Genomic DNA, 20,970 nt, shown 5'->3' with positions numbered 1-20,970 from the left:
TTGAACTTCTGTGCCCCAACTGTTCTGGCCCTTGGCCAAGCCCTAGCTTCATTTCTAACTGCCACCCTCCCAGGCCCACCATCCAACTGGCTATAGAATGACTTAGCTCTCTTATCTCTCCTAGATTTGTTTCTCTGTTGACCTTTCCTGCCCTAGAGATAAATATCCTGCGGGTGGGAGAAAGAGGCGATCTTGAATAGACAAACCCCTTCTCCTGGGTTTTTCTAAGATAGTCAGATAAGCACCCTTCTGACTTTGTGGCCTTAAGGCATCACACCTCCCATCCAGAAGGAGGAGGAGGTCCCTCCACCTTCTTCCAGCCAGCACAATTAACTCTTGATCTGCCTGTCAACTCCATGCACTTTTGAATGAGATGGTTTGTGTTCTGGCTAATTTAATTTAATTTTACTGTTATCTTCTCGGATGAACGCTTGCCCCCCAAAGCACCAAGTGTTTTCAAAAGCTAAGCACCTCCCCCATTTTTTCCCCCACTTTCTCATAGCTTGGACTCTGCTGGAATCTAAAGAGGTGTATCCAGGACTCATCAGAGTAATAGCAATAATAATAATATTTTGTCTTGCTCTCTTGAGGGCAATGAATAGTTTAGTTATTGCTGTTTGCAGGCACATATGCCACAAGAGGTTGCAGGAACCATGACTCATTATTAATTCAGAGAAATACTGCAAGATACAGTTCTGATATGTCATTGTGAGCAAGAGAAATATCAGCTGTTTATGAGTATATATTTATATTGAATATATGATTTGTAAATTAATAAATAATATAAAATCAAATATTATATTATAAAATATAATATATGTAGAAATACATAATTACATATTTATATGTACTATTACATATATATATATAAAATAGCATAATTAGAGAAGCACCCAGCCCTTGATGGAGAACTGACTGGACCCTGAGTGGGGAGGGAGCATAAGTCCAAAGAGCCATCCAGCAAATTAATACGTTGTCACAATAGTTTCCTAAGCCTCCAGCCGTGTTAAGGTACTTGACTTGGATTAACTCATTTCGTTTTCACAGTAAAGGCATGAGCTGGGTGCCCTTACCCTCACCCCCATCTTGTCCATGGAAAGTGGAGGCACAAAAGGAAATAATCTATTTATTCTATAGACATAACAAGAATTGTCTTCAGCACTTCACTATATAATGGAGTTGAGCCCCGTTGGAGGACACTGTGTAGTTGAGCTAAAGATGGCTTAGCATTCTGGAAAAAAGAGAATTCTCGTCTCTGACACCAGCAGTGGGGCTTTGGGCGAATGATAATCTGGCCTCCCCAGGCCTGTCTCTTTATCTGTAAAACGCGGAGGTTGGGTCCAGGTATTTTCTAAAGGTCTCTGGAAGTGCGTGTAACCTTCTGTGTGGGAGAGCGGTGGGTGTAGACGCGGACTCTGTAGCTTGCGGAGATAATACGTCCAAGGCAGAGAATACCTGTCAGCGTGGCAGGCGTCAGGCAGCACCGGGTGCGTGCCCTCCACGGTCATGCCAAGCGAGCTCTCCTCCTAAACCCTCACCTCCATGGGCAGCAGGGAGGACCGCTGGGAAATCACGGACCACTGTCAGGAGAACTCACCCAGGGTGCTGCGGTTAGCCAGGACAGCGGTCTCAGAGAGCTCCTGGGGCACGTCTGAAGCATTAGCAGGCTGCTTCCCAGCGGGCGGGAGGGTCACTGGTGTAGGAGAGGAGGAACATCCAGACCGACGCTCACTTGGGATTTCAAGCCGCCCCGCATCAAGCACGGTCCGGTGCTCCGCTTCGGGGCCGCCTGGAGTCCCATGGCAGGGACCCAGCTCCACATGCCTCCAGTTTATTTGTGCTGATTAGGTCGGAAGTCCCTTGCCTTTCTACTGTTTTATGTTTCTTCTCTTGTCCTTCTTCGTGGCCGCTAGAATCCTACCGGCACCCACCCTCAGCTTCCCCAGAACTGGTCCTAACTCTGTGACTTTGGATTTCATCCAGGGCTTTCTTACCAGCTATTCCCGGCACTGAATGGGGCCCCAGAGCAAGGGACAAAGACCAGAATGCTCAGCTCTCTCCCTACTCTAATCACAGCACAGCCCCAGTGGAGCGATCGCCCTCAGATTACTTTGGTGCAAAGAACCAGAATCTTTTTGTCCGTAACTCTGTGACTTTTCTTTTAAGTCACACAACTCAAAAGATGGAAGAAAAGAAACAGATTTTAGGATTATGACACATCCTTAAGTGGTTCCTCAAGCTGGGCTAGGGATGCTGTGTGATTTTCTCTTCATGTATGTGAATTTTTGTTAGGAAAAACCCCAAAGCTTCCTAGCATATAAATACTCAGCAAAACCAGCTCGATCACAAACCCCTCCGTTTCCCTTAAGCTTCCCTTACTGCTCACCTGTCTACGTGATAGACTTTATGGATCTCAGAATTGTCAAGAACAAGAACTTCAACCTTATCCTTAAAAAGCATCATCAAGCTCCCTGGGTACTGACTTCTATGGCTTGATCTCCTTTTCTCTGGTTGAGTAGTTGCCCTAAGAGGATTAACAGTAAGAGTAGGACCCCCCTCCCAGGTACTGACTAGAGCGGAGCTGCCTTACATAATGCAGCACCCCTGCCCCAAGAGGGGAGGCCCAGGACACAGCACAGGACTGGTTATGGGGCACAGAACAGGGGGAGATGATTAATATATGTCAGTTCTAAAGGAATGAAAAGCCCGGGGCTGGCAGATCAAGTCCATGTTTCTAGAGAAGCAAATCAAATGTTGGGGGGGGGGGGGGCGGGCAGGAATCCAAACAACACCTGCCAAAAATTCTACAAATATGTAAAGTCCCAAGCATGCTCCACCGGAGAGGCAGCCCCTCCCCCAACAACTCATCATCATCCCAGTGACTCAAGTGCATCCAGACACTTCAGTGAAGCAGCAGAGAGGTCACTTTTAGTTTTTCAAGTGCTTGTGATGAATTTACGGCATCCGGACTCCTCTGTGCGCTGGGAAGGAGCGGGCACATCGTAATGGCTGCCATCACACCGTGAAACACGACTAACGCCAAGAAATGAACTCTTCCGAGCCTTTGAAAGGCTTCCAAGAATGTCAGCACGTACTGCTTGCCCGCTCTCTGCCGAATGCCTACTTTGGCTGTCTGCTTAGTACTGAATGTGCCAGACAGGCCTTCGTACAAAGGGAGAGAGTGTTTTGGGCCCATGAAAGGGGAGGGCAGAGCCTTTCTGATGGGAATGGTGAGATTCAAGAAGTAGGGCGGGAAAGTAGCCAGGTGAGGAGGGGCCTTGAGGAAAGGTATGAATCAAAGACCAAAGAAGAAAGAGGTGTCATCTACCTACAGGTGACAAGTTCTTCGTAGCTCCCGGCCATCCAGTCTGGAGATGTAGACTACGGCCATTCTATACCCATGCTTGATTATCATGGAAAAAATGCTTGTTAATTCTCCCTGTATCCAAGGACTTCGTGATCAGCTTAGAACAAGAATTTATAAGCCCTGCCAAGGCATATATAGTCTACTTTTGTTTCCATTTGAACACCAGATATTAATGCCATGTGTACCGTTGGTTATTTGGGAATTTCTCCGACTCTTTCTGCCTCTAGTGTATGCAAAGCTTGAGAAATGTCTGGTGTGGCACATCTGAAGGTCTTGGAATATTTTATTCTTTAAGCTGGCTTTAAGAAAGGAAGAAAAGTGTTTCTGTATAGTGAACTCTTTACCAGTGCTACTCATAATTCCTTGGCACAGCATCTGGTGTTAGAGGAAAAGAACGCTTCGCCGAGGAGGCAGTCTGATGTCATTGGTGGCAGACACAGGACGTATGTATCTGTGTTTTGTCTGCACCATCTGTTTTTCTCTTTACAGGCTATTGTTCCCATTTGGTTTTTGCTCCCTTCCAGGAATCCTGCCTCTCCATAAGAGCAAGGGCTCTTGGTGTTTAAAGGACTGAGCTAGCATTCTAACATGATGTCCCTCTGTTCTCTTCTTCCTAGAATCTTATGGCAAGGGCCTTATACGACAATGTCCCTGAGTGTGCTGAGGAGCTGGCCTTCCGCAAGGGAGACATCCTGACTGTCATAGAGCAGAACACAGGAGGACTGGAAGGATGGTGGCTCTGCTCCTTGCACGGTCGACAAGGCATTGTCCCCGGCAATCGGGTGAAGCTCCTGATTGGCCCCATTCAAGAGACCCCCTCCGGTCAGGACCAGCCTACTTCTGGACTGATGCACCAGTCCTTTGGCCAACAGAAGCCCTATCAAGCGCCAAACCCACACGGTGCTCCTCGAGACACCATCTATCAAGTGCCATCTTCCTACCAACATCAGGGAATTTACCAGGTCCCCACTAGCCACGGTACCCAGGAACAGGATGTGTATCAAGTACCACCATCAGTGCAGAGAAGCATTGGGGGAGCCAATGGGCCCCACTTAAGCAAAAAGGTGAGTGAGCGGCCGACTGCATTTGTGTTTCTGCTTACTTGTTTCCATTGCACTCAGAGTGGTAGAAATGTTCCCAGAACAAAAGCTTGAAACTCTCAAGAAGGAAATATATCTTCCAAAGAGTAAGTATACCCAAATACCTGAACTTGGGCATTGGTTTTGCATCATTTTTCCATTCATTGGTCAGCAAAACTTTGTTCCCATATCATTATAAGTTCTTGTGTCATTCTAGATCATACTGGACCATTAAGTGGTTTCTTTCTGATAGGTCTGCTTTTTGGCCTAGGTTCTATACTCAGTTTCCAGTCTTTTCTGTTTCCTCCTTGAGTTGTACAAGGCACCAAATTTTGCACAAGTACAATGATGCAGAAAGGACTCTTCTTTCACTAAAAGCTGAATCGTGACCCCATTGACCTGGCTACACAAAGAACCCACCAGAAGTAAAGGGAGCGAAGAGGCTGGAAGTGGGTCATGGCAACCAACTTTTCTGTAAAGTTGTTAGTTTCAAGGTTGTCCAATTAAAACATGTGGACACCAGTGAATTTAGAAAAGAGCCATCCTCTTGTCCTTCAAATAATTCCTGTAATAATGCCGGAACCAGTGGATGAAAACAGTACAGCTAAAATAGTTAGGATACCATTATGTTAAAAAGAAAGAGGGGTGGCGAGGACCTCTGCAGCACTCTGTACAATTCCAGATGTCTCAACAATTTGACATAAATAGAAATTTGTTCATCAAATTCATTTTAAGCATTTAGTATATGTATTTTTTTAAGATTTTTTTTTTTTTTAAGTAATCTCTACATCCATCCTGGGGCTCGAACTCACAACCCCAGTATCAAGAGTCACATGCTCGACCAACCAGCTGAGTCAGCCAGGCAGGCACCCTTCATTTAGTATATTTTTGATGCTTGTGATACAGCAATGAACCAAGGAGTGAGCAAAGCCTTCGTGATGCTTACGTTGTAGTGGGAAGACAAGCAAACACTGTAATGTCAGGGGGAAACACCTGGAAAGAAAATAATGTTAGTCAGTGTTGGCCAACACCAAGATCAGGTTTACGTAAGCACTGCAAGGGAGGGCTTTTTTCTTTCATTGATGGGCAAATTCCAAGGGTCTGCAACGAGTCCTTTGAGGTTTGGTATAAAGAATGGACTGATTTAATGGAATGAGAAATAAGGGAAGATGCAGTTAGATATGAGAAGGACCTTGCTGGCCCCAAGAACACCACATATGCCTGTGTCCTGCTTCGAGAAAATCTGATACAAAGGCTGAATTTACACAATCACGTCCATTACGGAATATCTGTTCTCAGAATAATGGAATTCTCTGTTGGACAAAAAATGGGAGGGGGAGAATCACTGTTGGATTCCTTAAAATAACAAAACCAGGAATGTATTTTCAAATCACCTTTTATACAAAAGGTACGTAAGACCAACCATTGCTCAAGAGCACTTGTGTGGCATAAGCCCGGCGCATGCATGCGAGGAGGAATTCCTCAAGAAAAGGTGACTTGTTTTGCCCAGGAGGATGATCACTCTCTGGAGGCAAAGTGACTCCCGTCATGACCTTTCAGAGTCCTTCTTACCCAAGGGACTTTAGATTTAAAGGGAAAGCCACACCAAGCCTCTGTCTCCAGAGGGGGGGGGGGGGGGGGAAGAACAGTTGAAAGGTGTAACTATAAATAAATAACTTCTCTCATTCTTAGTCCTGGTTGTTTGCACCTTAAAAATAGCTCTCCCTCCTCGGAGCTAGTGTGAGGCAGACGAGGGGGACCAGAACAGGAAATGATTGGCTGAAAGGTGGTGGGTCTAAACTTTCATCACAGTTTATTTTGGCAGAAGGTGACATGTTTTCCTTTTTAGACTCAACCTTTTGAGTTCCAAGTCTGAAAAGTACTTCGGATTTCTTCCCATTTTATGTGCTGTCACTGGATGGCAGATTCGCTCCTTGACCCTCCATCCTTTTCAAGAGGACGGACTTGGACCACACCTTCCCTTAGATGGAGGCTGGAGTGTGCGCGTGAACTCAGTGTTTTGTTTGTTTGTCTAATTCAAAAATCAGTGAAACATTTTATGTTTACTGAATGGTGGGTGATTCCTGTTGGAGGAAGCCCTTCGGAATTGGACCTCTGCCAGCCTTCACAGCGGGGAGACTTTTACCAGAACTGAGAACTGCAGGCAGTGGGTCTGAGGTGGCAACATGGCGGCAAGGATAGGAAGGGCAGGACAGAACGGTCCTGGCTCCTCCAGGCTGAACACCAAGTGTTCTGCAGCATATCCTGACCTCACCTTGAAAGTCATCTGAATGCCTCTGGTTCCCTAGACTGACTCCTTCCATCATGTCCACTGGGCCACTGGCTCAAACCTCCATGAGTGTGAGGAGGAAAAACCTCTTCCTTCCTTTCCTCTCGCTCTCTTCCTTCCTCTTTTCTCCCTCCCTCCCTCCCTCTCTTGCTTGCTCTCATTCTTGTGCTTTCTCTCTCCCCATTTCTTTCATTTTCACCTTCTGTCCATCCTTCCTTCCTTCCTTCCTTCCTTCCTTGCTCCTTCTTAGTGGAGATGGCTTGGCTGCTAAAAAGTCAGGTTAACCTTCTAGATAACGGTTGTTGAAAAAACTTCTATCGACATCTTCCTCTGTGAAGGGATCTTCTCAGTGGCTGAGAATCACGCTAATGACTTAAGCCAAGGCCCAAAGAGTTCATCTCAGTACAGCGGGGATCGGGCAGGCTTTATGGGTTTTTGTTTTTGTTTTTGTTTTGTCTTCAGGCTTTTTTTTTTTTTTTCCAGTTCTTATCGTAGCTGACTTAGTGAATAGCCCTGTACCCATTTTTCTCCTTACTTTCCTATCTATAAAAGGGTGGTAAGCCCAGGACTAGACATTTCTGGAAGTTTAAGCTCTAGTCCTTAAAAGCTATTGAAGAAGAAAAGGAAGAGGAGGTAGATTTTGTTCTAAAGCATGAAAGTGTAGTTTAAGTTTTTTAGAGAACATAAGAATCATTTGGAGAGGTAGGGAAGGTGAGCTGAAATGCAGATCTCCAGGCCTTTCCCACCCGAAATTCTAATCCTGGGGCCTGGGAATCTGCCCTGGGTTGAGCTCGTGGGCTAGTTCTTGGGAGAGGTGACCCAGGACTGCATTTTGAGAACCTACCGTAAAGTGACCATGGTGGGGGTTTGGATATGTTCCAATTTGATTGTGATTCAGGGATTCCCTTATTGTAGCTACGGACTGTGGGCTTCAGGAGTTTCATCTACCACAGTTTTTTCATTCAGTTTTTGCATTCAGTTTTTTCCATGAATGCATCATAGAGGAGGAAAAAAAAATTTCTGCCTTCTATCACTTTGACTTTGCTCTTTGGGAAGGTGCAGCTTCTACCACCTGAGACACCTGTCCTCGTCCCAATCACACTAAGTGCCATGCATCACTCATTCTATCAGCAGTTAGAAAAAGAAAGATAATCATGTCATCCCCACCCTTTTATGAAACAAGACAGCGTGAGTATTGTGCAAAGAGCATGGGCTCTGGGGTTAGGCTGACCCCTGGCTCTCTTCCTTCATAGCTGTCAATCCCTTGGCAAGTTCCTCGACTTCCCTAGGCTTTGATTTCTCCATCTGTAAATTGGGAACAATCCCAACCACCTCACAGAGTTCTTGTGAGAATTCAGTGGAACAACGTGCAGAAGGACGTTGCCCAGGGCTTCAGTACTGGGGGCGGGGTGGGGGGATGGGCGGGCCGTGGAGGGTGGTGCAGGGGACCCACAGGGAGGTGGGGGGTGTGTGGCTTACAAGCTTAGTTCCTCTCCTCTCCCCTGTTTGTCCTTCCTTTTTCAGAGTTTGTTTTGAAGGGCCTCAGCCCTGTTTGTGTTTCTGATTGTGCATCAGATATGCAAATATTTTACTGCTAACACAGGGGCTGTTCCCTTGGAGTGTGTGGCGCTCTCTCTCTCTCCCTTTAGTTCTGTAGGAACTTTGCACAGAGTGGAAAATAACTGACACCTTTCTTAATTTCACTGGTCTTTTGCCCTGTGGGTTCTGGATGCCAGTGATGTTTTATCCATTAGGCATTACAGGGCAGAATGCCCAGGGATGTTTCAGAACACCCTGCACCCCCCCCCCCAAAAAAATTTTGACTTCAAAGTATGAAACACAAAAACTGAAAAATATAATTAATAAACATTTAGACAAATGTGTAGGAAATAACTATCACGTCTGCCTCATTAATTGCTACATTTAGAGCTCAAAGCTATTTTATTACACTTGAAAACAATTTGTAGGTTAGATTCTTCTCACTTTGCAAGGATTTCTAAATATGCCCTGGGATTGCCAAGAACTCACAGGCAATTTTAAATTAACTGAGTTACTCACAGTCCAATAATTTGAAAAGCTAAATTATGTCTATGTTTTAACGTTCTCGATTCCTTAAAAGCAAAAATTCTACTTACTAAGGGGCTGTGGCGGAGAGTGGAGCTCCCAAGGCTCCAAAAGCTGAAGGGCCTCAAAGGTCTGAAATAGCTTCATTTTTCTACGTAAGAGGTCAGCAAAAACTGGCCCCTGAGTTCATCCATTCTGTGCCTTGATCTGCATGGAGAATGATACGTGTTTCTCTGATTATTTTTTGGACACATTGCTTTTATTTTAACTGATGGAATTGAGTTTGTTTTGCATTCTTCTGAAGATCAGTTTTGAATTAAGGGATTGACATCCAGTAGGGCAGGCAGGGACCGGAGCTGTCCTTTACATGTGGCATTCCCATGTATGGCATTTCCCACTAGAGGCCACACTCACAGCAAAGTGTCAGCACACAGATGACAGCCCATGAACACGGATCAGAGCCACTGAACGAGGCAGAAGCAAGAAATGAAGCATCTGATTTGAGTTGACCTTTGAATAAACTGAAAAATGATTCTGATCTTATCGCCCATCAATCATCACACATGGTTCAAATCTTATCATCCAGCTCATTTCCATCTCTTGATATCTGTCAGATTCTACTCCGGAGTTTCCCCCTAATAAGAGAGTTGGGGGAGCACTTGGGTGGCTCAGTGGGTTAAAGCCTCTGCCTTCAGCTCAGGTCATGATCCCAGGGTCCTGGGATCGAGGCCCACATCAGGCTCTCTGCTCAGTGGGGAGCCTGCTTCCCCCCGCCTCTCTGTGTGTCAAATAAATAAATAAAATCTTAAAAAGAAAAAAAAGAAGGGAGTTGGGGAATGCCACCATCTCTTTTCTGTAATCATAACTATCTGTACACAACAAGTGAGAGCATTCAAAGCATGACTGATGTAAAGTTCAGCGTGTCTGAGAACCTACCTTTTATTATTTATTTTTTTTAAGATCTATTTATTTATTTATTTGAGAGAGAGAGCACATGAGCATGGAGGGGGGCAGGGCAGAGGGAGAGGGAGAGAGAATCTCACGCAAACTTCCCCACTGAGGGCGGAGCCCCATGTGGGGCTCAGTCTCACAACCTAGAGGTCATGACCTGAGCTGAAATCACCGAATGTGCCGCCCAAGAACCTACCTTTTATGCATTTTTCCCAGTAGCCACAAGATTAGCTGACTCTTCCATGGTCACATAGAGAGGAGAACGACACTATTTTTACTGGAGAGCGGAGCTTCCTCTGCATATTCTGTGATTTATCTAGAATGACTTTTCTTCTCCATGCTTTTTTTTTTTTTTTTTTAGATTTTATTTATTTATTTGACAGACAGAGATCACAAGTAGGCAGAGAGGCAGGTAGAGAGAGAGAGGGAAACAGGCTCCCCGCTGAGCAGAGAGCCCGATACGGGACTCGATCCCAGGCCCCTGAGATCATGACCCAAGCCAAAAGCAGAGGATTTAACCCACTGAGCCATTCAGGCGCCCCTTCTTCTCCATTCTGTCTGTAAACCCTTTGTCATATTTTAAAGCCCATGTCAATGTTCATCTCCTCTGAGAAGCCTTCCCATCTGCACCCCAGCCATTTTCTCTCCTCCTCTATTTTCTCCCCCAAAATATGTTACCCTCTTCACTTAATCTCAAGGGAAGCTCATGGGTTCATTAAAACTACAGTGGCCGTTACGATGGGTATGATGGGCTAGACTGGGGTGGCACTCAGAAAACTCTACATTTATCTAGACCCCGTGACATCATCTTTAAAGACCATGTCCTACCTTCCAAACTGGGACACAGCCAAATGTTGGCAGGAAATGATTAAAAGAGTTTCACCAGGTCTTCCAGGCCCATTCCTGAAAGGTAACATAAGAACCAGAAATAGATTTGCTATAATATCTGTACCTTCTTAGACACTGAGTCATCACGAATTACACACAGACGCGCACACGCGCACACACCCCCTCACCCAAAGCCATGGGTTAGGGAACAGAGGACTTCCCTTATTGGGATTTGAAGGATTGTGAAATCTGGTTGCCAGAGGCAACACTCAGTAACCGGCCAGCTAACTGCTATATATTCACAGTATGATTTGTCTACCAACAAGTAAAAATAGATTTAGAGGAAATGAAAGCTCCCCGAGAAGATAAACTCTGACTACACCTAACTTTCCTTTGTTCCCTTCCTATGCACACACAGAGACCCCTTGAAAATAGCAGGGAGAATCAGAGTGGGACAGGGCACAGAGGACATCTGGTTTCTTCACTTATAAACTCCATAAAGGGACCAGGTTTCAGAATCGTGCATCTCTCTATGAGGATAATCTGGATTTAAATTATTTTCCCCCTCAATACATGGCTTTTGGGACTGTGTGGAGAAGTGAACGTCCGTCTAAATTCCTTACCCTCAAGAGTCAAGATGAATTCTACAGCTTACACAGAACTGGAGGACCTTGAGCACTTAGGGGCAGGACTCGATGAGCTCACTTTGAAAATGAGAACTCTCTCCTCCCAGCGGAGCCACCCACGCCAGGGGAATGAGCAAACTGGAACACCTCCCTAAAAATGTACAAAGCTCTTTTTTGTTTGGCCAATGCCAAGGCCGCCCAACTCGGTCGCGGTTTGTCATAAAGCTCACAGATAGTGCGTATTTCTGAGAGTGCATCAGTAACTTCTTATAAACCCACACCAGAGCAAACCAAAGTCATTGTCCTTCCTTCTTCAATGATTTCATGCTGAGTGACTGTGCTTATCAGAGCGATTGGGTCAGATGTTGTGTGTGGTGTGATGGCTGGTTGAGTGGATAATGCCGTGTGAGGGAGGGAGGAAAAAGAAAACATTTATTTATTTGATTTGATGACAAAACTCAGCCTTCATATTGGTAGAACAGGAACGTGCCTTTAAAAGCAGGCTTGTTGGGTGGCTCAGTGGGTTAAAGCCTCTGCCATTGGCTCAGGTCATAATCCCAGGGTCCTGGGATCCAGCCCTGCATAGGGGCTTTCTGCTCAGCAGGGAGCCTGCTTCCCTTCCTCTCTCTCTGCCTACTTGTGATCTCTGTCTGTCAAATAAATAAATAAAATCTTAAAAAAAAAAAAAAAAAGGCAGGCTTGTTTGAGTATGTTGTGGAAAATGCAGAGCAAGATCCCATCAGGAGTGGGCTTGGTTCTGAATAGTGCCAGACCCCATTGCCCAGGTGGGTTTCTAGAAAGGTATGCTGCTGCTGCTAAGGAATCCCAGTGTGACTCACTTAGGTCAGTGTGTCTTCTCTCCAAGTTCTGTGTAACTACGGTAACATGTGACAAGTACCAAGGGACTCTCTCTTAAAAGCAACCCCCGAGTAGGCTGATTTTTGAAGCAAGGAATCTTCAGCCATGCCATAATCACCTCTGATTTGTTTGAGTAGTTTTCTTGGGTTTTCTTCAAGCAGGGGGTGCTTAAAGCAGTGGTTTATCATACTGGTCATTTATTTTCCAATTTACCACCAATTGTCTGTGTAGCTCTTCGCAAGCTATGAAGTTACTCATTTTTCACGATAGCTTTAGGACGAAAGTGGGGGTGACCTGAAAGTGCTCTGGGGTCCTAGCTCCATGTTAGGAAACCTTGCATCCGTAATCTCATCTGATCTTCTCAACAGCTTCATAAGGAACCGGGGTGTTCCTTACACCCCCCTCTCTTTACAGGGGAGGGATCTGAGGTCTAAGAAGTGAGTTAACTTGCTGAAGGACATACCTCTGGGAAGAGGCGGCCTTGGTATTTGAACTCAAGTCTTTCTGACTCTGAAGCTGATGATTTTTACATCCAGGCTAATGGTTGATGTTGCCAAGCCCTAAAATAAGAGGGCTTGTTTAGGACGTTTCATGAGCAATTCTAGCTCATCACAATCCTGGGTGCTAAACATCGTCGTCTTGGCCAGGAAGAATTAAAGTCACTTCATAAGGCTCCCACCCAAGCTGGAGAGCAGCCCTATGCTGAGGGAGTGGGGGTTGAGGAAGGTGGAAATTCCCGCCACCCAGAGGCAATGGTCTGTTTCATGGCAGGCTGATCCGGAAGTCCCAAGCCGATGATTAAGGTGATGTGAAGACCGTGGCATCACTGAGAACATTGCTGTGTTGGCTTTCTCTACCACTGGAAGCACCATCTTTTCAAATGACTTCCAATGAGTCCGGGTGGATAACTTCACTTAACCAGATACATTGGTCTCCCCTTATCCACAGTTGTGTTCTCATGATTTCAGTTACCTACGGTCAATCAGGGTCTGGAAGCAAATGATCCTCCTTCTGACATATGGTCAATGCCTGTGTCACTCACCTCACTTCCCCTCATCACGCAGGCATTTTATCATCTCATGTCATCACAAGAAGGGTGTGTACCATACAGTACAGCAAGATATTTTGAGAGAACATGTTCACATACAGTATATCATTATAATTGTTCTATTTTATTACTGTTGTTAATCTCTGACTGTGTTGAATTGATAAATCAAACTTTACCATAGGTATGTATGTGTAGAAGGAAAACACATAGTATATATAGGGTTCTGAACTAATCACAGTTTCAGGCATCCCCTGAGAATCTTGGAACATACCCACCATGGATGAGGAGAGATTGCTATCTAGTTAAATCTCCCAGAATGGGCTTGCCAGGGAAAGGGGCACCCCCTAAATTTAAGATACCCAGATTTCAAGTTTTGCTTCCCAAACAAGGAAGTGAGTTTCTCAGTGAAACTAGGAAAGTAGTAAACTTCTAATCTGTCTTGCAAATGTAAGCAATGGGATATTGACAAAAGTAGGGGTGGACCTCGGGACCCAGCCAGCCAGGTTCGTTCTTACTTCTCTGCCATTATTAACCAGCTGATTAACCTCTCTGAACTCCAGTTCCCTCAACTGTGAAATGGGGAGTAGGGTTGAATTATCTCTAATGGTCTTTGCTAAAATTTTATGATCCAGATATCCTTATCTGATTCTTTCCCAGAGTCACTGGAAAAGTTTAGTAAAACTGCTTGATCTCAAGATTCTTTAAAAAAAAAAAAAAAAGAAAGAAAGAAAGAAAAAAAAAAAAAAGACACTCGGGCACTGATCTAAATTTCAACTTGACCCTGTAAGTTTTGGCAAATCTTACTCCTCCTTTAGGATGCAGTCCGCCTTCCCATCTAGAAACCGCAGTCGCCTCCAGAAGATGGAGCTGTGGCGATAGAAGGCAAGGAGCAGGAGGAACAAGGGGGGAGGGGTGGGGGGTGGGGAGGTCAGCTGAGCCAGCTCGCAGCCCCATCCCTGTACAGGAGAACACTTCCCACAGAGCAGCTTCTTCAAGAGAACTATCTTCCCTGCTTTGGTACCAAAAGCTAAGAGAATGTTTCCTCCTAGAACTTATTTTATTTTTCTGTCCATTTTCCTCTGTTTAATCCTCTTGGATATGGCAGAAACCCTTGTCGGGTCAGGTGTCTCTGGAAGCAACAGCCGTGCCCATAGCACCACGTTCTGCCACGGGATGGGTCTATCATCTCAGCCACAGCGTCCCTTCTCCCAGGGAGGCTCTGAGGGGTCTCCTGCGCAAGGTCTCCTACCCAGAGCTCCCAGCATTTGGGCCCTGAAATGCTCATGCCTTCCCCCCTTTCCACAATCACAGCCCCTTTCGGGCAGTCTGTGGACATCTAAACTCCCTTCCAAAATTCAGACCTCGTGGTTAGTGTCCTGTTGAATTTATTTGGGCATCCAAAGAGCCAAAACGCTGGTGCCTTTAATAGTTCTCCAAGAACATCTCGGTCCATGGAATTTAAAAAAAAAAAAAAAATGACTTCACTGGACCCAGCTCTGTCACCGCGGGTCCCATTCAACTTTGTGCGGAGAAAGACCTCAACCGCGGCAGGAGCCCAGACGTCATTCCCCGCCGTGCTCTTCCACATTAAATGCTTTGAGCTGCTCTTTGACGCTCGGTCACTCCATAACTAAATATTGCTTTAGCACTTGCTGCACAAAGAGCTTCCTGAAAGCAGCAGGGGAGGCGTGCTAGAGGCTGGACAATCAGGGCACTGTTTCCCTGGAGTGGTTTGCCTCCTGAATGCTGTGTCTAATGAAAGTGACCCAAGAGCCCTGTTCCACTTCTGAGCCTTCGGTTGTGACTTTTTCCTCATTTGGAGGGGGAAAAAAAAAGAGAGAGAGAGAGAGAGGCTGATCGTGATTTAGATGGGGCGAGCGAAAGGCTGAGTTCTAGCCTAAAAATCAGACAGCGAAATATCTTTGAAGGAAAGTAAATCACCGCCCAAGAACAGAGGGGGGAGAGACCTAGATGAGCTCAAGAGAAGCTTTAGGAAGGGTAAGCCATGCACTTGGCCCACAAGGGTGTATTTTCCGGGCCAGACTCGGTTTTCATTATATTGTTGCTATGCGCACAGTGAATGAGCTCACTGCTACACCCAAGCTGGGCAGAGAGCATTTATAGAGAATTAATAAACCCAGTGGAGGCAACATGTGGCTTTTCCTCTGGTCGTGAAAAGAAACTAGTAATCTTCGATCTTAAACAGACGAACCTCTGTAACTTCGCTGTTTCTGAAAGCTGGACCCCAGTTCTAACGGGCAGACGGTGATAATAGTGATGTTTCTCTTCCTAAGAGTTTTTCTTTAAAGGGAAAGGGTCACACAGTTCATGAGCTTTAAGACAAAGAGGTTATTATAAGATCTAATAAACACCGTGGTGGCTCTGTGAATGCTTTTTAAGGGCATTTATATGAAATGAGTTCTTTCCAGCGGGCGGTTTTTGAAATCTAAATACTCCTGTTAATGCATGAAACCCAGAGATAGTATAAATTAAACTGGGGGGTTAGGGAGATTAGAGGTAGACAGGAAGCGATCTGATTTTATTTTCCGCAGATGCCAAGAAAAATGCAAATGGCTGACTGCTGGTCGGTAAGGCCTACTTCTGAATTCAGACAATCTTAGGAACTGTTAATGGCAGAGTTATAAATCTGGACTGTCATTATTACGGTACGGTGGCACTTTTTAACTTCTCATCAATTACTCATTATACTTCCTGAGCACCACCTGGGTTGCCTAGGCCTTGACGAGGCCCAAGGGCACAATGCCAGGAGCCGGGTGCCCACGTTCCTGCTCTGCAAGGTTGATGGGTAAACTTGGGGGGTCAGTTATCGAGGCATTATCTGGATATCAAGAAGACACGATTGGGTCATTCTGGCCACTTCTGATGTTGCTTCGGGATGGAGAGATGTAGACCCAGAGAATTAAATCATGGGACACGGAAACCCAGACGGTTACAAAGACCCCTCTGTACCCTTCCAAGTGGGATGTCTTGTTAAATTCTGCTAAAATTGTACAAAATTCTGTTTCTGTGATTTTTGTAATCGTTGAAGCAGGCATCTATCTAATGTAGAAGTATGGGCCATAGTAATGATGAGAATACTCTAGAACCTGTGCTCCGGGCTCCCCGTCCCATCTAGGTCTCTTATCCATTCCACCCAGTTCTTTCTGTCAAACAGTAGGATTTTTCCACTTCCTTGTTACTGTTTTTGTTCTTCTTCACAGTTGCTGGTAGCACGGGAGGAGGGAAGGAACGAAAACAGGGGTGGGTGTTGGAGGAAAGAGACAAGAAGTGAGTGGTAGGGCTGGCATCAGAAAGAAGCAGGGCAGAACATGGCGGAGACCCTATTCGTCAGCTTTCCTGGGACTCTCGGCGGGGAGGGTCTGCCCAGGCACAGCTTGCTCCCCTCCCGTTTCCACAGAATGCCCCTGAGCAGGAGGCATGCGCCCAGAGGCTAAGGTCTTCCCAACCTCAGGGCCTTCACAGCAGTGAGGCCCCACTCCCAGACACCCCCGAGCGAGCTCTGCCCTGAGGAAGTGAAGTGGATGCCCACGGAGTCTTGCTGAGACCTTGGCCCCAGAGATACCACATGAGCGAGAGTCCTCTTGAAAGGTATTTCGCTGCTAGACTCCCAGCTGGGTATGCGCCCCACTTCTTGGTGAGGGCCTCTTGACAAATCCAGCTTGTGATCTCCCACTGAAAAAGTCTTGTCTGAGGAGAAACCCAGTCAAGGGTCCTGGGTTTGGGACGTTGCTATCTTCCTCTTGGATAAATAGCTTTACTTCTATGCCTCATAAAGCATGTTTATCTCCTGGGGTTTTCCGCTGGAGTGTCTTGGGCGGTTAGGGTGATCGCTGTGACAATGACAATACTGAGAAGACCAGAGTAAAACAGTAACCCAAGTCAATCTCCTGATCCTTTGGAAAACCAAAGTCTCTTGTCACTGGCTGCTTTGATGTGAAATTCCCATCGCCTCACAGACCTCACTGAGAACACTATGCATTTGTAAAGATTCATTTCTTTCGATTCAACTCATATCTAAATGATTAAATTTAGTTGGCTCCCCTCATTTAATCACGAAACACTCTGAAAGCCAACAGCCTGCGAGATCTGTGGTCACTAAGACACAGACCACATCCTCCTCATATTGGGAAGAAAGCAAAAATTGGCTCTTATCCTTTTCTGCTGTCTTGTCTCCTATAATTTTGGGTATCTTTGTAGGACGGACGCTGGATTTACAAATATTTGTAAGAAATAATTGAAGGCCCATAAAGATGTCGTCTACTTCCAGAGAGGATTTTATTCCCTTCTGCCAGCCTCCCAGCCACACAGAAATCTGATTTCGGGCTTTGAGATAGTCTTACCAACCCTGATGAGTGAAAACCTGGCTTCAGCCTGTGTGTGGGTGGCTTCCCTTCTAGCACCTTCTTACTTTTACATCCAACCCAAAGTAGGGTCCCAACCTTGGGAAGCCCTAGAGTCCAGTATTCCCCCACACCCAAAGACATGGCAAAAAGACACAGTGTGGCCTCTTAGACACACCTCTCTCACATCAGTCAGTGCCCCCTACCCCCGGAAAAAAGCAGCCTTAAAGTGTGGGCTTACCTCTGTGAATTCCTTCTCTGCTCCCAAAGTCGGACCTGATCGATCGATCGATCTTTCTTTCTTTCTTTCTTTCTTTTTAAGATTTTTATTTATTTATTTGAGATAGAGCGAGAGAACAAAGCATGAGCTTGGAGAGGGGGGCAGAGGGGGGAGGCAGAGACAGACTCCCCACTGAGCAGGGAGCCTGATGCAGGACTTGATTCCAGGACTCTGGGATTATCACCTGAGCTGAAGGCAGCCACCCAACTGACTGAGCCACCCAGGTGCCCCTCTTTACTATCTTTTAATGCTTTGAGGTGATGAAGACGATTGTTAATATCTGTTCCTCATTCTTTAAAAGCTGTCTTCAGTAGGTCGGTTGATCTGAATTCCCAGGTCCACAACTTAAGTCCAAAAGTAAAGCTGTATAACCCAGCAATTATAATAGAATTATCATAGACAATTATAATAGAAATAACTAAGACTTCAGGGGTTTGCTGGATGCCAGGCTCTTTATGTACTTGATCTCATTTAATACACTAATAGCCTCTAAGTGTTATTATTTCCATTCTACTAATGAGGAAACGGGCTTAGAATGGACGGATGCCTTGGTCATGTTCTCACACGTGGTGGAGTCAGCTCTGACCTGAGTCTGGCTTATGTTCTCAGTCCCTTCCCTCATCAGATCAAATCCTTTCCATGAGCTAAAGACCTGGTGTGCCCTTGGCCTCTGATACACAGCTTCCCGTGACCCGTGTCAGAGCTCCTGTTCCTTTCTGTTACGTTTTCCTTCTGATACTGAGGTAAACGGCAGAGTTTGTTTTATTTTTGCAAAACTCCCCCATACGTTTCTAGCTGGTGGTTAAGAAGAACACAGATGCTCAAGTCACATGCAGACTCGAGCCTAGGGAAAAGGAAACCAGCTAGCAGCCCTTCTTGGCCTCCGAGTGGTTCACACCAACCACTCGCACAGGTGATCATGCTTCCGTGGTTTCTGATTGCTTGACTTTATCTAAAATTCGCTCTGCTTTTTTTGCCATAATCACTTGCCCAACCTGACCATGCATGGCTGAGAAGAGCCCGTTCCGCTCCTTCTCCTGTGGGTCCCACTCATCCTAGAGCTAACTCACCTAGACACCAACCTTGTCCTACACGGGCAGGTCTGTTTCCTGTCCTGTCCAGGTCCGCACCATCTTGTGTAAGAAGAGCCTCGAGTTTTCCTTTAGTTCATTAACATATCCAGTCAGTGCATTTATCCAAGGCTTACTACAGTCAAGGCACTGTGCAGAGCCCTGCTGTGTCTCTACAAATGAAGAAGAAACAGGCTCTATCTCCACCATGCCCAGAGAAGAAATGGGAGGTACCAAAACAGACCACAAGTGATTAGTTCCCTTAGAGACGGATGCATCATGTGCTTGGGACGTTCCAAGAAAAAGGTGTTCTGTCTGGAAAAGCTCCATGGGAGAGAGACACTCAGCCTGGCCTTGAACGTTGAATAAAATATGAATCTGAGGGGCGCCTGGGTGGCTCAGTGGATTAAGCCGCTGCCTTCGGCTCAGGTCATGATCTCGGTGTCCTGGGATCGAGCCCCGCATCGGGCTCTTTGCTCAGCGGGAGCCTGCTTCCTCCTCTCTCTCTGCCTGACTGTCCGCCTACTTGTGATCTTTCTCTCTGTCAAATAAATTAATAAAATCTTTAAAAAAAATATATGAATCTGAGAACAGGAGGAAGAGTATCTTGGACAGAGATACAGCGTGAGTGAAGGCATAGACGTGCGGCACACGGGGCATGGGTATAAAATGGTGGACTTCAGTCTCGTCAAGGAATGGAATTGCTGAAGAGCTTTCTGGGCCCTGGCCTCAGAGATTTTCAAGGGATTGAGGGAGGAGGGCAGAAATACATCATGAAGGCAAGACGGGTCCCCCGAGGGCCAGAGACACGTTTAGTTTGGCCAGGACACTATTTGAAATATTTGAGCCAATTCTGGAAATCAGATTTCACATTAAAAAAAAAAAAAATCCAGATTTCTGGCTTCTCCTGAAAATTTGAGAGACTTAGCCACACGGGGCATCTTTTCTCGGGGTGGCAGCTGGCTGGAGCTGAGGAATGGCTGCTTTCCTCCGGGGGCTTGGGGGTTCTGTCTCCCCAGCATGAAATCCCAGCTTGTTTCTCCCTCCACCTCATCTGCTGGGCCCTGTAGGCATCCAAGACTCGGGCCCTCGCTGGGCTACAGGTGCAAAGCCAGGCCAAGGACTGGGGAGGTGTGAGTGGCCCGGCCCAAGGGCCTCTCTTCTAGCTCACTGGCTCACACGTGCTGGCTGCTGGGGGATCCCTTGGCCCCCCACTGCCACCCTTTAAAATTTTCAGCATGCGAGGCTCTCAGAATTATGAGACATTGGAGGTATTTAAATCATCTCTAAAAGCAGCTCTTGATGGCCAGGCTCTAACGCCGAAAATGGTGAAAATCAAACACATCGGAGTGGGGGATGGGGGAATGCCCGTGCGCGCGCGCGCGCGCTCGTGTGTGTGTGTGTGTGTGTGTGTGTGTGTGTGTGTGTGTGTTTGCTTGTTTTTAGACAAGCACTTCATTAGAGCGCTAATGTAACCCCACTCTCTGGACTTTGGATGCCACCCTCCACCCCTGGGGAGATTTATTAAATGGACTTTTCTTTCTTAAATGTCTACATCTGGCCGCCGCCTTCTCTTCAAGTGTCCACCTTCAGTTTCTTCAGTTAGTTGACAAGAAGAGTATACTAACATCTGAGGACCAGTCAGATTCCTCACGGGGCAGAAAATCCCGTATCCGGAAAATGCATTTCCTCTGCCAGGGTCCTCAGGAAGGGGATTGCCTTAGCCCTTGGTCCTGAGAGCCCCAAGAATCCCCCTTTCAAGCCCCATTTGCATCAATTCTAATGAGCTAAGAGGTCAATATGGGAGTTCCTTGTAACTATAAATAAATACACAGAAAAAAAGGAAAACACGAAAGAAAAACCAAGGGAGGAAAAAAGGAAATGAAAAACCTGACTTTGTTTCATTGAGAAAATTAGATTTGAAATGCCCTCTGTGTAGCAATGCCAGCGATGCCTTGCCTCGCAAACACCCAGGAGAATGCTTCCGAAATTTACATCCCCTTGGCTAGACCTTGGTGTTCCTTGGAGGTTGAGGTTCAGTAATTCCGGGACAGTAGAAAGGTTTTTGTGTACTGTGTCAGGCAGGAAGAAAAGGTCTTGTGACCACAGAACTGGATACTCTGTAAGGTACAGAACAGTCAGCACTTT

General features: G+C 46.1%; 1 protein-coding gene and 1 long non-coding RNA gene across 4 annotated transcripts in view; one reads left to right on the top strand and one right to left on the bottom strand.

Moving 5' to 3' along the window:
- The window catches only part of NEDD9 (neural precursor cell expressed, developmentally down-regulated 9), a 187,848-nt gene that overhangs the window by 154,853 nt on the left and 12,025 nt on the right, over window positions 1-20,970 (top strand). For all 3 annotated transcript variants that reach the window (XM_082730179.1, XM_082730181.1, XM_082730180.1), the window contains one exon: window positions 3,985-4,431. In XM_082730179.1, the coding sequence (XP_082586305.1) occupies window positions 3,985-4,431 (447 nt within the window). The remainder of the gene's footprint in view (window positions 1-3,984; window positions 4,432-20,970) is intronic.
- LOC309864560 lies at window positions 5,297-19,195 on the bottom strand. Its single transcript, XR_014311608.1, has 2 exons — window positions 10,580-19,195; window positions 5,297-5,439 (listed from the first exon to the last, which is right to left on the bottom strand). It is a non-coding gene; the product is annotated as an uncharacterized lncRNA (long non-coding RNA).

This window comes from Mustela nivalis (assembly GCF_964662115.1).
Source record: "Mustela nivalis genome assembly, chromosome: 5".
NCBI lineage: Eukaryota > Metazoa > Chordata > Mammalia > Carnivora > Mustelidae > Mustela > Mustela nivalis.
This window is presented reverse-complemented; position numbering and strand designations above follow the sequence as displayed.